The 18,457-nt window shown below is 38.9% G+C and overlaps 1 protein-coding gene across 3 annotated transcripts in view; it reads left to right on the plus strand.

Annotated features, from left to right (window-relative positions):
* Positions 1-18,457, plus strand: part of CCDC25 (coiled-coil domain containing 25) — a 38,791-nt gene that overhangs the window by 895 nt on the left and 19,439 nt on the right. The window contains exons 2-4 of one of the 3 annotated variants that reach the window (XM_060653652.3): positions 4,257-4,304; positions 9,767-9,806; positions 14,552-14,603. In XM_060653652.3, coding sequence (XP_060509635.1) covers positions 4,257-4,304; positions 9,767-9,806; positions 14,552-14,603 — 140 coding nt within the window. Of the gene's footprint in view, positions 1-4,256; positions 4,345-9,766; positions 9,807-14,551; positions 14,604-18,457 lie in introns of all 3 variants that reach the window. The other 2 variants (XM_060653654.3, XM_060653653.3) reach the window with 2 other exon arrangements.

Below are 18,457 nucleotides of genomic sequence, written 5' to 3' on the forward strand. Positions count from 1 at the left end.
AACACCGCATGTGTACTTTTGGCGTTGCTCTTATATAGTATTAAATGCTGTCTGCTTGATCTGGATAGAGTGTAAACTTCTTGAGGACAGGGGCAGGATCTCCTTATCTTGTTTCCCTAGCCTAGTGCCTGGCTCATAGCACTTAATAAATGCTTGTTGAATAAACTAATGTGTGTGTGTGTGTGTGTGTGTGTGTGTGTGTGTGTGTTTAACTTAGTCAAAACGCATGCTATTCTATTGCTACTCTCACTTCTTGCTTGTAAAAGGTGAGATTTAAGTTTAACTAGTTCCATGTTGCTTGTGTGGGTTCGAATAGGGTGATAATGTAAAGATGAGAACAGTAAGACCCAAGGAATCTGTAATACAGATAGCTTCCACTCACCCCTCCTGTACCATCACACTGCCACATCGCACCATTTTGTTCAGTAGTCTAGACTGCCACAGTGTGCCATAAGCTATTTCTCTGCCTTTATAGATTTGGCTTGTCTTACCCATATTATTAAAATTATCAAAAATAAAATTCACACTAGCCTGAAAAATCGTTACAGGCCCCTGGTAGCATTTTCATCCTTCGTCTTTTCTGTTCTGTTTTGTTTGCATCAGTTTTTAGCTTCCCAACAACACAGATATCTGTACAGGCTCAACAATGGAATAAAAAAATACAGGCGGGGGGGAGTGGTGCGGTGCCTGGGTGGCTCAGTTGGTTGAGTCTGACTTCAGCTCAGGTCATGATCTCCTGGTTTGTGAGTTTGAGCCTCGCATCAGGCTTTCTGCTGTCAGCACAGACCCCACTTAGGCTCCTCTATTCCATTCTCTTCCCCCCCACCCCCCGCTCACTTTGAAAAATGAATCAACATTAAAAAAAATACAGGCAGCGTATATAGGTACTAAATGTATTTTATGCTAGCTGCCTAATTCTCCTTAAAACCATTCTAAATTTTTTGAGCACTAGTCATACTTACCCAGGTGCCCACAGATTATGGGTCATATTTTTCTCATTGGCTTCTGTTATAAGGTCACAGTTGCTTCCTGTTGGAAAAATATTTGGTCTTTAACAAAAATGCACTTGTGCAGCAAATCTTTTAAAACTACAAAGTTAATGGAAAAATTATAACCTTTTCAGTTAAATAGTGGTAAAACTACATAATTCCATTACAGAAAAGAGCTCGAACATACAGAATCTTCAGGAAATGACTTCTTATAGATAGCCAAGCATTTCAACCAACTTATGGTTTACCATTTAAAAAAATTTTTAAAGATATTCTTTAATTTTTTTAATATTTTATTTTATTTTATTTTTGAGAGAGGGAGACAAAGAATCTGAAGCAGGCTCCAGGCTCCGAGCTCTCAGCACAGAGCCTGATGTGGGGCTTGAACCCACAAGCTGTGAGATCATGATCTGAGCTGAAGTCAGGTGCTTAACCCACTGAACCACCCAGGTGCCCCACTGTTTAAAAATTTTTTAAATGGGGAGAAAATCTGAGGGTGTTTTTGTTTTGTTTTGTTTTTCTGCCTTTCCTTTTAAAATTAGTATCTGACTAAAATCTCTTTAACTTCATTCATGTTTCATGCCCTGTCATAATGGAATAATGAAACATTAGCCTTTCTGTATTTCCACTAATTCAAGACCATCTGATTTATGGACCCACAAGGTATCAACACTTAGCTCATTGAGTCCTCCTGTACTTTTAGTACCTTTTAATTGCCTCTATATCCAGATAGATTGTTCTGTAAATTATGAAATTATCAGTCTCTAAAGTGGACTGGTGCTATACCTGAATCCAGTACCTTCAAGATAATTACTTTCCATACTAATCAAACATATTATTTGGGCAAGAATAACAAAAGTACTAGTATAATTCAATTTACTTTTCTTTCATCCTTGTTAACATAGACAGGAACTTCATTGAGAATTCTTGCTCCTTTTTGTTTTCAATTTTCTATTTTGACTAATTTCAGTCTTTAAGTTCAAAAATAATAAAAGATTTCCTTTATAACCTCTCCCCCAGATTCTAACATTTTAACTTCTGTTTCTTTCTTTTCCTTTCTCTTTACCTCTCTCTCCAAACACACAGACATTTTTTTCTTGAACCATTTGTTGGTAATTTGCAGTTTACCCCTAAATACTTCAGGTTTCCTCCCCCGCTCTAAAATCACAAAACATTCCTCATTATCAAAATTAGGAGATTAACATTGCAGCAATACTATGATATAATCAGCAGCTTTTGTTCAGTTTGCATTAGTGTCCTAATGCATTTATAACAAAGGGCAATTACCAATCATTGTTGCATTCCACTGTCATTCATTACTCTTTAGTCTATTCTAATCTGGAGCAGTCGCTCAACCTTTGCCTCTCATGACACTGTTGTTGAATTATTTTGTAGAATATTCTTCAGTTTGCATTTGAGTTATGTTCTTAATCACCTCATTTTATAGGTCAACCGTCCAAACAATAGTGTGTCGTTCTCTTGGTTGTGATTTAGATGGCTTAGCCTGCACAAACAGCTTTATTTTATTTTAATCATTTTAAAAATTACTTTCAGTCTGATTACAAAACCATCTACATATTTCATAAGTGAGCTAGCCAAGGTAAGTATTATTAACAGTTATATGTATATTTTTCCATACATATACAGAAAATAGGTGCATATATTAAAAATATATTTGTAAATATGTACATACAACTATATATTCATTTTTTACAAATTGAATCTTGCTTTATACATACAAAAATGCTGTTCTATTTAATTGCTGCTACCTCTTCTTTTCGGTGGGTGCCTGGTATTTGTTTATGGATATTCTATAGTGTGTTTAACCAGTCTCAATTAATGAGTGTTTAGTTTGTAAAAAGAACATCATTGCTTGATAGAGTAATTATAGTATGTACTTAATGGTGACATTGTAGGATCAAAGGGTGAATATTGCTAGGTCGTGCAGAGAGAATCTGAAATGGTTTTATTTGTGCACTTCTGGTATTTGTTATAATGGCTGTTCTGGCTATGCTAAGGCCTTACCAAGCTAATGTAATGCTCAATTATAGGCAGATATTTCTGTGAATGCAAATACTCTCTCCTTTCCAATTAGTTCTCTCAACTACTTCCAAGTAATTTTGGGTTGTAGTCATTATAACTGTTGACTGAAGGATCTGAGATTTTTCCCTCCCCAAGAGAGGCAACTATGATAATTTAGAGAGCTTCTCATTACTGGAAGTACAGGCAATTTATTTAAGAATTTATAAATGAAAGAGTGCTGCTCCCTGGCCTTTAGAGCTCCACTCACACATCCTAGTTCTGTGCTGTCTAGTGACAGTCAACAAACTGCCCAGACTAGGGGCCCAGTGACCATTAATTCAGGAGTTTTGCTACAAATGGGGTCAAACAAGTTTTGGTAGACCAGCTTGGAAGCCCAGAACCCAGATAGAATTTCAATTAGGAAAGTTAACTTTTTAGTTGACCCCAGATGGAAGATGCCTACATTAAAAGACACTAGCTTAGTAAAGCAAATGTCATTTCTAAGGTAAGCCATACCTAGAATATTCAGTTTGACTTACACTGAGTTCCTAACACTGAGTTCACATTGGAAATAGTTGGAGATCCTTTTAAAAAAACACTATTGCTTACCCACCAGAGATTTGGATTTGGTTAGTCTTAATGGAGCTGGGACACAATTAGGTGGTTCTAATGTGTAATGAGGGTTCAGAATCACTGATTTAGAAGATGTTTGAAAACCGTGTTTCCCCAGAATAGGTTAGGAGCCCATTATAATGTGTAGCACACCTGGAAAAAACTAATATTGGCTAAATAATGAAAAGGCTTAGCTAAGTATAGGAACCTGTTTTTAAATGGTTGAGGTGAAGGTTGGGTTTTTTGTTTCGTTTTGTTTTTAACTGTTTTGAAGACGGCAAAATTATAGGACTAAACTGGAGTTGTATTAAACTATGTCCTGATGAAAGTAGGGAAGTAGCTTCTATAGTAAGGATCAGTAAACGTTTCCTCTTTGGACCCAGTAGTAAATATTCTAGACTTTGTGAGCCACATCTCTGTAGCTTTATTCTTCTTCATTTTGTGTTTTCGACTCTTTAAAAATGTAGAAGTCATTTCTTAGCTTGTGTGCTGTCCAAAGACAGGGCTGGATCTGACCTACAGGCCATGTCTTGCAACCCCTAATCGAAGCATTTGTCACTTGATTTTCCCATGAAGCAGTTTTGCTGGGGATGAAGTTATCTAACTGTTTTTTATATTTTTGTTTTGTCTTAGTTAACTCATCTGCTTACACTATTTACATGGGAAAGGATAAATATGAAAGTAAGTTTTCAAAAGCATTTGATTTTGAAATTTCTAACAGGTAAGTGTCAATTGCCCCCTCCCCCCACCCCACATGGTTGGTTGGATATGAGTTTTCAACTAACTACTACTAGTTAGGCCCATTAACTCCAGTGGGTTACTTTCCTAGAATTTAGTTATATCAAATAACATTAGAGCCTCTTGGACCATTTGTTGCTGATTAGAAAGTTAACTTTATTAAGAGTTTTTGTGGTATCATTTGATTTACGGTGATACGAATCAGGTTAACCTATGCTAATTTATGTCAAGTAAAAATAATCTGTGACTTGGTTGAAAAGCTCATTTTCTGTACATTTTTACCACATTTAGGAATAGAGGAAACATATCTATTATGTTTTTTGAGGCCGAAGATGGCTCTTTTTGAGTCATGAAATGTTAACAGTTTTTTCAGACTTTATTGACCACTCTCCTCAGAATGAACTACATTATTCCATATTGCATACATTTATGTAACTAAAACAAAAATTTACAAAAAATACCCATACTCTTCGCTGTGCCCTCTTGTTTTGTTTTTCAAAAGCTAGTCTCAACCTGCTCAATTAATTTTTTTACCCACTAATGAATTTGAACTAAAGCTTAAAAGGAAAAAACGTTTATGGGGATGGCCTTTTGACTGCATGAGTGAAGAGGGAGAAGTTTAGCTTTCTTGCTCTAGAGCATTGAGTTGACAGCACTGGGCTGAGGGAGAAAACATCTGCAACAAGGGAGCTTGGAGAAATGACAGAATTACACTTCTTCACGCTTGGAGAAGATACAATTGCTCTTCTCACAGGGCTAGTGTAATTTCCTAGAAAAGACAGCCCTGAAGTCTGGCCCATCTGGGTTAAAATCCCAGCTCTTAATAAAGTAGCTATAGTTACTTAACCTTTTTGAACCTCACATTGCTGAAATGGAAGAAGAGGATCATGAGACAGTATCTGCCTTGCAGGGTCGTGAAGGTGAAACCAAAGAGCCTGGGTAAAGTGCCTGGCCCAGGGTAGGCACTCAGTAATGGCAGCTGTCTCCACTGGAGCTTCTTTAGCTCTTTTTCCCCCCTACAACCATCAGTGTCTGTTCTAGGTGCAGTTTGAAACTGACAACAGTTTAAACTTGATTCTTTAAAAGAGACAAGAATAACATTCTTCAGTATGGGACATTTGACATTAATGAAATAAGGCCAAAAATTAAAAGATGTCAAAGAACAGTAATGTTATGTATAACTATGATATGTGTAAATATATAACTGTATAATTAACGCATATATATGATTAACATACAACATAACATAAACATATATGTATGCATAACATAAAAAATAATAAACATGTATAAAACATGTATAAAATATATAACGTGATATATGTAATAGCTATTTTTAAATCTTATTTTTAAATTTTTTTTGTTTAATTTTGAGAGAGAGAGTGTGAGTGGGGAGTGGCAGAGAGAGAGGGGGACAGAGGATCCAAAGTGGGCTCCACGCTGACAGCAGCGAGCCCAGTGTGGGGCTCAAACTCACCAACTATGAAATCATGACCTGAACCAAAGTCAGACCTTCAATCAACTGAGCCACCCAGGCACCCCGATATTTAAATATATATAGTTCTTAATCGGATCTATATAAATGGTTTAGAACTGTGTGGTAATACTGGTTACCATAAGGCAGAATCAGAATAAGCAAGCCTATTACATCCTAGCCAAGAGAAAAAAACCAGCAGAATAAAATAACTAATTTTTAAACAGTTTTTCATTATAATGAATTCATGACATTGTCTCTAGTCTGACTTAATGGAGGCACCCAGTCTGCAGTATACTTGTTTTTATGTTTCTCTTAGTAACTCCTACATCATCAGAGGCAACTTGTATTTTTTTCGTAGCCCCATCCTGATGAATGTAGCTGACCAGGGATGCTATCTCCTTGTATTACCTCGAGCAAGGAGGCTGTTTATAACCAGCCATGGTTATCTGCAGTAGATAGGGATCCACACCTAACCAAATTTGCTTTCCTTTCTACCATATCAAGGATGCTAACCCAAGACTTAGGTTACTGAGAAGCACCTAAAGGAGAGCTGCTACGTATGGTTGCCTGGGTTTTGCACCGTGTAACTCTGGGCAGGGGACTTGATACATTTCTTACAGTGAAGGACTGCCTTGATACTGGCTCACACTGCTGGGCTGCTAGTGTTACTGACCTAAGGCAGCTGTGCCAGTGACATTCCCACCAGGTCTCTTTTTTCCTTCCGTTTTATTTTTTATTTATTTATTTTTTTAACATTTATTTATTTTTGAGACAGAGAGAGAGCATGAACGGGGGAGGGTCAGAGAGAGAGGGAGACACAGAATCTGAAACAGGCTCCAGGCTCTGAGCTGTCAGCACAGAGCCCGATGCAGGGCTCGAACTCACGGACTGTGAGATCATGACCTGAGCCGAAGTCGGACGCTCAACCGACTGAGCCACCCAGGCGCCCCTTTCCTTCCATTTTAGTTCAGTGTTTGCTAGAGCTTATCTGTGTGGACCCATACGCCAGCCTGTCTGAGCATCCAAAGAGGAAGATGTAGTCTCTGTTTTCATAGTATTAAAGGTGGAGAGGCACATGCAAAAACAAGTATTCGGTCATTTTGCTCTGCACCTAGAAACTGCTCTCAAAAATAAAGTCTAATTTAGGGACGCCTCTGTGTGGCTCAGTTGGTTGAGCAGCAGACTCTTGATTTTGACTCAGGTCATGATCTCACGGTTCATGAGTCCGAGCCCCACATCGGACTCTGTGCTGAGCGTGGAGCCTGCTTAAGATTCTCTCTCCCTCTCCCTCCCCCTCCCTGCTCACTCATGCACTCTCAAAAAGAAAGAGTAAAATAAAAAATGTCTATTTTAAAAAGTATAGGTGAAATGAAGCAATATGAATAAGTGCTGTAGAAGTAGAGGAGGGGGCAGCATAAATGTGATTAGGGAGAGCCAAGGAGGAGTGGGTTAGGGTGGGCTTGACATAGAATCCTTTAAATGTCTGTTGTAGGAATTTATATCTACAGATATAAATCTAAATATAGAATTTATGTCTGCAGATGTAAATTTAGATTCTTTCTAGAGTCCACTTGAGTCGAGTTTTGCTGTCATTTAAATGTATGTAGAGGGGTGCCTGGGTTGCTGTGTCGGTTAAGAGTCCGACTTTGGCTCAGGTGGTTATCTCACGGTTCGTGGGTTCAAGCCCAACTTCAGGCTTCATGCTGACAATGCAGAGCCTGCTTCGTATCCCTGTCTTCCCTCTCTCTCTGCCCCTCCCCCACTCTGTCTCTCTTAAAATAAATTTTAAAAAAAGTAATAAAATGTATGTGGGGAAAAAAAAAACCCAGGAGCCCTTGGAGTCATTTGGAGGTGCCAACTTTCCTAGATTGCTTTGTAAAAAAGAGATTACATTTTTAAAGCACCCTGTTCCCTAGTGCTCCTAGCACATCATACTTATTCGTGATAGCCTTGATGACTTCAGCCTAAGGGCTGGATGGAACATCAGTGCATTTTTAATTGAATAATTTACTTTCTTTCACTAAAAAGCTTTCAGATGTTTTCCTTTTATTAGCCAGCAGGTGTCACCAGGAGGCCAAACATTGCCTGACTGAGGAAAAGAGGTTTTTATATTTCCCTTTCCTTTTTTTGATTACTTGTTGGCTATTGGCTCAGCTTCCCATGTAAGCTAATACAAAGCCCTTCAGAAAATGTATGGTGTCTGCAGTTTTTTTTTAAATTTTTTTTAGCATTTGTTTATTTCTGAGAGACAGAGAATGTGAGCAGGGGAGGGTTAGAGAGGGAGACACAGAATGGGAAGCAGGCTCCAGGCTCCAAGCTGTCAGCACAGAGGGGCTGTGGGGCGTGAACTCACAAACCGCGAGATCATGACCTGAGCTAAAGTCAGTGGCTTAACTGACTGAGCCACCCAGGCGCCCCTAGTGTCTACAGTTTCTAAGATTATCCAAGATTTATCATCCTTTTGCTTTTCTGGAAAATGAATACCCCATTCAAGTTAAATAGATTATACTTCCTTGGGTACATTTTAAGTCATCACATCAATCATTTTGTTTGCCTTATAATTTTTAACTTTGTATCTAATACTTTAATGCTTTTGTATTAGACACTAGTCATTTCTAATTATTAGCATGGCTGTTCGTGTGTATAGGTCTTACCTTTCTGTAGTGATATATGTTATTAGTCTTAAAAATACAGAAGTATACATTTTGAACTAACAATTTACCTTTTACAAATATAAGTATGCTTTAAGGAAATAATCGGGAATATGAACATATTTATTTTAAAAATAGTTACTGAAGCATTTGTAATCAAAACAGCCCAGGGGTACCTGGGTAGCTCAGTCAGTTAAGCATCTGACTTTTGACCTAAGCTCAGGTCATGATCTCCCAGTTCGTGGGTTTGAGCCCCACATTAGGCTCTGCATTGACAGTGCAGAGCCTGCTTGGGATTCTCTCTCTCTTCCTTGTTCTCTAGCCCTCCCCTGCTTGCTCTCTCTCTCTCTCTCAAAATACATAAATAAAGTTAAAAATAAACAAAACATGTGAACAATAGAAAAGTTTATTCATATGGTAGAATTAAGTAGTCATTGTTTCCAAAGACCTTTTTAATTTTTAATTTTTAATTTTACTTTTATCTAAGAAATACATAGCTTTAGAATTCAAATAGCAACAGAATATGTATCATAATAATATTTTCCATCCTGTCCTTGTTTTGTCCTGCAGAGACAGTTACTTTTAACTTATAGCTATTTCTTCTGTTTTATTTTTACTTTCATATGTGACAGAATTTTAGGTGATTTCTATTTCCTTTTTTATACTTCTGGTGGTGGTTTTATTTTCTAATTTTCTACTATTTTATAATTAAGAGGTCTCTTTTAAGAAGTAAAACACAGTTCACTGATGAACAAAACCATTTTGACAAATAAGTTTATTACAGTGAATCAATTTCCCAAGACCTCATCTAACCTCTCAGCTGCTCTAATTTGAAGTTTAACTAACTTTTAATAGAAATATCTTTGGGGGTGCCTGGGTGGCTCAGTCGGTTAAGTGTCTGACTCTTGGTTTTGGCTCAGGTCATGATCTCACAGCTTGTGAGATCCATGCTGACACTGCGGAGCCTGCTTGGCACTCTCTCTCTCCCTCTCTCTCTGCTCCTCCCCCCCAAAATAAATAAATACAATTTAAAAAATTAGAAATATCTTGAACTTTCTTTTAAGTATTATAAAAATTATATCAATTATGACAACTCTAAAAGCTATTTTTACAAATTTTTTTTTCTCTATTTTCAGGCATCAAAGCCTCTCAACTACTCTTTTCTCCATTAAGGGAGAGAAACAGTTGTGGGAAGGATTGGTATAAACTCTGGCATATTTTCATTTGACAGGTTTTTTTTTTTAACCTTTTCTTTGTTTTCTTGTATCTCACTCTAGACGAAGATCTAATAAAGTATGGCTGGCCTGAAGATATTTGGTAAGTCACAATTTCGGTTCTGCTTTCTATGCATTATATACTTTCTTGGATTTGGCCAACCACCTCACTTTTATGATGAAAACTGAAACTCCTACTTTGTGTTTTGTTCATGTTCGGTGGTAAGTAGCTGACTGCCAGCTCCCTTCATTTCTAATCGCCGTGTCGACTGGGGATGATGTCTCAGCAACCCTGAGGTTGGAGGCCGGACCTCAGAAGCTTTCTTTTACCTCATGGTGTGTCTTCTCAGAGTGGTTTCGTGAGACCGCCACACTCACGTGCTCAGGCCACTCTTCTTGAGAAGATGGATGAGGGCTTCACAAGAAGTGGTGAGGGAAATAGAAGCTTCCATGTGGATGGAATAGATAGGGCATCTGACCAGGTCCAGCTTTAAAGAAAACAGGCTGGGTTCCCTTTGTCTTCTCAACTCCCTCATGAGGTTAGCCCTGTCTCGATCCAGGCTCTACCCCCTCTTTCTAAAATATTTTCTGGAAATTTAAAAAATAATAATCATGCTTTCTTTGCCTTCTGAGATAATTTCATTTGCTGCTCACAAAACCCAGCCCAAAAAGCAATGACAGAACAAACCAAAAACTCCTCATTTTAGTTGCATTCTTTTCTTTTTCTAACTGCCTTAGAATGCCACGTGGGAGTTTCTACCACTCAGACCTGGAACCTTTTAGGAGGACCTGGACTCCTGTTACTTTGATGTAACACTCTCGGACTCAGTTTGCTGAGTCCTGGTGCCTAATTCTACACCTAGAGTGGGGTGTGGTCTCCACAACTCCACAAACACCCCTCTACCAAATGCTGTCCCTGAAGATAGGCACATGGATCCTGTTTGCTTTAATGATAGTAATAATGAACACTGTCATTAGTTATTGAATACCTAACTAGATGCAAGGTATTGGCAGGTGTTTACCTTATTGATATACTCAATTTCACAGTGCCCTGTAAAATAGTTCTTAGTACTGTGCCCATTTTTCAGATGAGGACACTAAGGCTAAAAGAAACTGAACAGATCTGCTGTGGTTGTTGCTGGCCCCCCAGCCGGCTCTAGTTCTGAATCACCAATTTTGTTCTTCCCTTAGGCTACTGCTCTTTGTCTGAGGGTGACTTCCTTCCTTCCTCAGGCCATTGCTGCAACTCTCTCCAGACCTCTTTTCTCCAAGTGTGGGCCCGAATCCTTCATTTAATTCCCTACAGAGACAGAGTTTAGGTTGTCACTTTTTAGGAGAGTTGCTTGATTTTCAATGAAGTGGACAGCATTGGACATTTATTAGGAAAACTATTACACAGAGACTAACTTAAAAAGCAGGAAATGCTTTCCTGTCTGCCATCTCTAAACGTCCACACTCCAGGAACCAAGAGGCACGACAAACCTGAGGAATTTTAAAGTCTTTTTTTTTTTATCTGCCCCCTGTTCCAGCACAGGCCCATCTGCTGAGCTCAGGTAACAAGTGTCATCAAGGGAGACACCGCTTGGTACCCCCTTCACTTCAGGTGTTCAGTTTGCACTGCTGAGGGCTTCTGGATTGAATGCTGCTTCCCTTCCTAGAACCCTAGACCATAAGCCTCACGAGGACAGCGATCACTTGTTTTGTTCAGTCCCACATCCCGTTACCTAGCATAGGACCTGGCACCTGGTACATGTTCAAAAAATATTTGTTGACTTCCTAATTAACTAACTCTTTGCCTGTGTAGAAATGATCTCTGCTGGACATTTCTTCATAGTAACTGCATTCTGGTGTCTCCATTTTGAGCACCTGTCACCAGGCTGGATTATTCCGGTTGTTCTTAAAACCCAGAGATCTCCAGATCCTGTCAAGGGAGATTAGAGCTACTGCATCTGTTACGTGGCTGCATCTGTTATGTAGTTATCTGCTGTGAAGTTTTAACATGTCAGGTTTGAAGCATAAACACCTGCATAGAAAAGGTTACATATCCAGATGTACCACAAAAGTCAATCTGCCACAGCCTTTTACCTGATTTTTTTTTTTTTTTTTACACTTATATAAGTGGAAGAGAAATTTCCAATTTACAGCCTACGCCCTATGTATTCTCAGTTGGGTTTTTGATTTCATTATGGTTGACTATCTCCTGGAATGCTACTTAACCAAACTGGTGTCTACAGATACCCATTTTGACACCCTGAAATTCATGACTCTTGCTGGAAGTGATTGACTTTTACTTTGAGAAGCTATTCGAGGTCTGCTGTGAGGTAGAATAGCCAGCCCTAAATTTCAAGACTGTTGTGTCAATCCTGGAAACATTCCTGGGCATGCTAAGAATGATTCAGTTGATCGATATTCCCCAGGGCACATTTCAACCTGGTTCACTCTGAGGTAAACCTTAGAACTTCACCTGCGTGGATATCAGCATCTGAGTTTATACCAGAAAACACCTTTAAGGAAAGGATTTTCCCAGGACTAAATGAGAATGGAACTGAATTTATCTTTAAACAAAAGAAGATAGAAATAGTGTGTGTTTACTGCCTCCAAACCCCCAAAGAATAGTATCTCCAGGGACCCCACTTTCAGGAGTTCAATTGCCCAGCTTCTGAGGCCCTGCGTCTGCATCCCCAGGTCATTGGTGCTCATTTACTGAACTTTTTAGTCTCTGCATTCAGTAAAGAAAACAGTGATTAAGTAGGGAGAGGACGATAACAAGGACCAGAAGGAACTAGGGAACTCTACTACGCATAATTTAAACTTTTCAGAGTAAACATTTTGGGAGGTTTGGAAAGGTTTTTTTTAAGGAACCTCCCCAAGATAGTTTGTTTAGGGAGCTGGCTTTTTTGATTTACAGTGCAACCAAAGCCCCACACTTCCACACATTCCCCCTGCCCTTGTAGCAATATACCACCCAGCCTGGAGTTGCTCTGTGCATCAGCAGTGATATTCCCGTGTGTGTTTTAGGATTTTGATTACTTTTGTATGACTCCATCAGATAGACATTGAATTACTTATGTATTTCTTTGGACAAAATTCCATGTCAGACCTTTAAGAAAAATCAGGATACAATTGATTTACTATGGGTATGTAGGAAAGAGTTGTTATAAATAGAGAATTGGCTTAAGACAAGTCAGAATGGGGCAAGTTACTTTTCAACTAAACTTGCTTCCTAAGATCCTGAAAGAGGATAATTAGATACATAATTTCTGGATTTGCAAAAACACATTTTTTTGCAGTGGAAAAGGCCAAGCTAAAGACAGTAATCAGTAGGAATCTCTTATAGGGAATATAAATCTTATATGAGAAAAATAAATCAATGTCCAATTCTGGTTACCAGTAATGGATAATAATAAAACCTAGAGGGGGCGCCTGGGTGGCTCAGTCTGTTAAACGTGGGACTCCAGCTCAGGTCATGATCTCACGGTCTGTGAGTTTGAGCCCCGCATTGGGCTTTGTGCTGACAGCTCAGAGCCTGGAGCCTGCTTTGGATTCTGTGTCTTCCTCTCTCTCTGTCCCTCCCCTGCTCACACTCTGTCTCTCAAAAATGAATACATGTTAAAAAAAAAACAAAAAAAAAACAAAAAAAAAAACCTAGAGGTATCACAGACTGCCAAAAATGTGTAGTATTTTTCTGTATCCATGGTGACTAGCAAAATGCTTAACTTCCTTAAGAGGGCATTAGAAACACCATAATCTTAACATTTGTATAGAATCATGCTGTCCACGTCTTACAGTAGGCATGAGTGTGTGACCATTTTCACTTCTAAAAACACATTAATGCTAAGAAAATGTCTAGAGAAATATATAATGGGGTGTAGTGGTGCCTCCTTAGGGTTTTACTGAACACTCTTCAGTCTAGAAAGATGAGGAGTAAGGAAGAGATGACTAATGTTATCAGAATCCCAAAGTGACCATCATGTGTTACCATTGTTTGGTGCGAGAATTCTGGGGGCATCTCTGGAAGCTGGAAAGAGAGAACGTCAACTTTATTTGGTAAATATCTCCAAATGTTAGACTAGGGTGTAAAAGGAATTAAGTTTAGAAAGGTTTCTTTCAATTGGTGGATGATAGAGGCTTAATGAAAGGTAAATTTAGGACATTGGGATTTTTTTAGGACTGTATCATAAAGGGCAATCCCCGTGCTTTCCCAGAAAACATATTAGTGCCATTGTCAGATACAAGGAGGGATGAATTGTTGGTCTGACCCATTTTATGGCTTGTCCAACTCTGTACTTCTCTTTGGATTGTTTTTAAACTTAGGACGTCCCAAACCATTCCTCTCATCTTTTTTCCCAAACTGGTGCCTTCTCCACCTGTAAAGTATTTTCCTCTATAGTCCTGCCAGTCTCCCAGGCTTGCAACACCATGGATCTTGATGACTTCTTTCATTCCCTTCTCTCCTCACCTGAAATTCCTTTCCCTGTGTTTTCTCTACGTCCTGTGTTTTAGTCAGATACCCTCTGAGTCTCAGTTGATCAGTGAAGTTTGTGATCACTGATAGCTCTTTCTCACTTGAAAAAAAATTGCCCTTTCCAAGGCATTTCCATTTATTGTCTCTAGTATTCAGCTTGGCTCTTAGTCTCATGCAGCTGCAGAACTTGCCCTGTTTACCTTACCTCTCCCAGTTGACAGTGAGCCCTTTGGAGGCAGTGATCGTGTTTTTACTCCCCATGGTGCTTGACATGTAGTAAGCACTGAGTTAATACTTTTTGGATTGGAATGCTTTAAATGAAAGGGGCCTGAGGAGATGGTTGTCTTGTACCTCTTGCTAAAAGTAGTTTTCATTCTTTGTAGGTTTCACGTGGACAAACTCTCTTCGGCTCATGTATACCTTCGATTACATAAGGTAACTGGATTTAACCATGGACTCATGCTTTTTCTATAGTGATGAGCATCCTCTCTTGTCCTCTGTCCTTTTTTTTTTTTTTTTTGGCAGTTAAATTGCTTAAAATAATAAATATGTGCAAAAGATAAAAAAAGGTAGCAAATGAAGAGCTGTCCTACCCCTGACCCAGAAAATGACAAAGGGAAATTCTGGTGACTTTGAAACTTGAAAGGGGACATAGGGTACGTACCTTAGCTAGAACCACTGCTCTAATTATCCTGCAACTTTAGGTATGTTCGTCACCTCTGCTCTCTCTCCCTTTCATTTCAGTTGACAGTTCTGGACTTTCTGTCTTCTCCAGTGGAGATCACATGTGGTTCCTTTTTCTCACACTCATGTGATTGTCCTGCCTCACCAAGGATAAATGTTCCCAGTTATCAGGGGCTTCTTTGGGACATTTAACACAGCATTATAATAGTAAAGGAAAAAGATGCAATGTTTCCTAGTAACATAAGACCACTATTATTTCTAATGCCTTAACATTCATATGTTTTATACAGTTGAATCATAGGGTATACGTACTTGGTATGTGTATTGCCTTTTTTTTTTTTTTTTTTTTTAAATGTCCTATTTTGGAATGCTTTTAGATTTACAGAGAAGTTGCAGAAATAGTCTATACTACATGGGTTCCCATATACCCCATGCCTGGCTTCCCCCATTGTTAACGTCTTAACATGACCATGGCAGATTTGTCAGAACCAAGAAAGCAACATTGGTATGTTACTGTTCACTAAGCTCCTGGCTCTATTTTGATTTCACCAGTTTTTCCGTTAATGTCCTTTTTCTGTTCCAGGATCCAGTCTAGTGTCCCATGTTGTGTTTAGTTGTCACGTCTGCCTAGTCTCTGGTCTGTGACAGTTCACGCTCTGAAAGTGAGATTTTCCCTGTTTTTCATGAGCATGGCAATTTGAGAAGTACTGGTCAGGTTTTTTTACAGAAGGCCCCTCAATTTGAGTTTATCCGATGTTTTTCTCATGACTGGAGTTACGGGTTTTGGAGGAAGAATAGCACAGGAGTGGAGTGCCCTCCTCATCACATCATGTCAGGGGCACGTGCATTAGTAGGATTTATCACCAGTGATGCTAACTAACCTTCATCTCCTGGCCAGGCCAGTTTTCCTCCCCTCTCCCATACTCTGTTATTTGGACACAGATCACCGAGTCCAACCCATACTTGTAGGGGAGGGGATGGAATTAAGCTTCACTTCTTGGAGTGGGGAGTATCTACATAAACTTAGAAAGAAGATTCTATCTCTTCTCCCCTACATATTACAGTAGTTTACGTGTATCAGTATGGACTCATACATTTATTTTATACTTCAGGTTATAATCGGTTCTATGTTATTTGGTTGCTGAAATTGTTCCAGCTTTGGTTGGAGCTCTTTCAGCTTGGCTCCTGTGTTGCTTTGATATGCTCCCATCCTTTTGGTTTTTGAGCACTTCCTTTGTGACACTCTAAGATGGTGTAGGCTCTTCTTGTATTTTCCCTGCCCCAGTCCTAGAATCGGGCCTTTCTCCAAGGAACCCTGATTCCTTTTACTGGGGAATTGTATTTAGGAGCCAAGATCTGGACTTGGTGTGCTCACTGCTCCTAGAGTGTCATTGCTTCTAGGCCCTCTCAGCAGAAAGAGCTAGGAAGTACATGTATGTATATTAACCCACGTTAGTAATTCGTATGTTGGATTGTTTCTCTATCTGTATCTATGTTAAGCATGAGCTCAAACTGATGTCTGTGATGAATCTGTTATTATAGAGGCCATTTTAGTCTTTTCTCTTTGCTTCTCTATTAATTCCTTCTCACAGTGAGAAGCCTGGTTCCCACCATCTACCATCTATTTGCTTTTTGACTCCCACTATATGTGGAAGTGGTTTCAGATGTGTTAAGCTTTATCCCCATACGAAACAACTTTATCAACTAAAGTATGCTGTTTATATGTGCAGTTATTTTTGTCTTTTTGCCTTACAGTTTCCAGTTGAAATGCTGTTTTCCAAAGTTATTTGTAAGCTGCTTTTTTTTTTTTTACCCCATGCCTTTCAGTGATGTCATGCCATGCACTCCAATTCTTTTGTCTCCATTTATATTCCATCCTGTTGATTGTATTATTACAACAATTTTTAATTCCCCTAGTTGATTGTATTACTCTTTCACGTGACAGTTTTGAAAACTTTTTCATGTTACTGTATTATTTTCATATTTATTGTTTTGACTGGCTGCTTTGAGTTGATATGCCACAGTTACCTGGCTCCCCTGTCCGAAAGCTCCCCTGTCAGAATATAAGTTGTTTATAGTTTTCAGCATCATGAATCCCCAACACGAAGTTTTTTTTTTATGAACCACTTTCTGTTTTTCTTTTTGAATTGGGTTTTTTTACAATAATTCTCAGGGTACCTGCGTGGCTCAGTTGGTTAAGCATCCGACTTCAGCTCAGGTCATGATCTCACAGTTTGTGAGTTCGAGCCCTGCGTCAGGCTGTGTGCTGACAGCTCAGAGCCTGGAGTCTGCTTTGGATTCTGTGTCTCCCTCTCTCTCTGCCCCTCCCCTGCTCATGCTCTGTCTCTCTGTCTCAAAAATAAAAACATTTAAAAAATTTTTTTTTCAGAAGTAGAATCGCTGAGCCAGAAGATAGACGCATTTGGGAGATGTTTCAAAGACCAGATTGCCCTCTAAAAATATTACGCTAGCTTAAAATGCTACCTGATATATACAGGTTTTCCAGACCTTCCTGGGATTTTATAACTTAAAAAATATAGCAACCTTTTGACAATTTTTCAATAAATGCAAGATGCTATTTCATTATGGTTATAATATTCACTTCTTAATTTACTAGCAAGGTTAAACATTGTGCCCCATCTTTATTTATACTGTTGATATTTTTGAGAACTGTGTTGTAAAGGAAATGAGAAAGATTGTGAACTCTGTGCTGGAACAAAACTCTGGATTCTCCTTGGCAACTTCTTGCCATTTTGGAACTACTTTAAGTTTAGAGGAAATAAAGTATGGTATTACCAAGTTTCCTCTTGGTTCAGATTAAACTTTTTTCCTTTAGACTCTGTGTCAGAAAATGGAAGTAATAGCAGTAGTCCCAAGTTGACATTACCACCGGTTTCTCCATGTGTGAAAAGAAATTTAATTTCATTTTCTTTTGGAAGCACATAATGTGCTCAGTAAAAATAAATGCTTTTTAGGCACCATTTACATGGTTGATCTGTAGTAAACGGCATAGCCTTTTGTACTTAATAGGTACCAAGTACGTGTTAGTGATGGAATAAGACTAGAGTGGTTCAGGATCCAGACTGCTGGATTTGAATCCTGGCTCTGCTGCTTACTGGCTGTGTGACTTTGAGCAAGTTACCTAGCTGTGCCCGTTTTCTCATCTGTAAAAGGGAGCAATCGGTACCTATGTTACTGAGGATTAAGTGAGCTAGCATGACTGAGGCAGTTAGGATAATGCCTGGCACATGCTAAGCATCGTATGTGTTAATTTTGTTGTTGAATTCAATCTAGACCTTGAAGATCACAGATACTCAGCAGTATTCTTTCCTAGGCTGCTTTGGTTTTTGAAAACCCATAGAAGAGTCTCTAATCTCATTAACATGGATGGCACAAAACCCACAGTTACATTCTGACGTTTACGTATTGAGGGCACCTCACACTCTCCACAGAGTTTACTCTGACTTTACTCATAATGCTAAGCTGAGTGATTTTTTTTTAAGTCTGCTCATATTATATTAGAAGTAGCAAAACAGGAAGATGAGGTTGCTTTAGGAATACTGACAGACACAGGTATTAAGAAGGGCTATCAGGATGAAGCCTGA

This window comes from Panthera onca, chromosome B1, assembly GCF_046562875.1.
Source record: "Panthera onca isolate mPanOnc1 chromosome B1, mPanOnc1 haplotype 2, whole genome shotgun sequence".
In the NCBI taxonomy this organism is placed as follows: Eukaryota; Metazoa; Chordata; class Mammalia; order Carnivora; family Felidae; genus Panthera; species Panthera onca.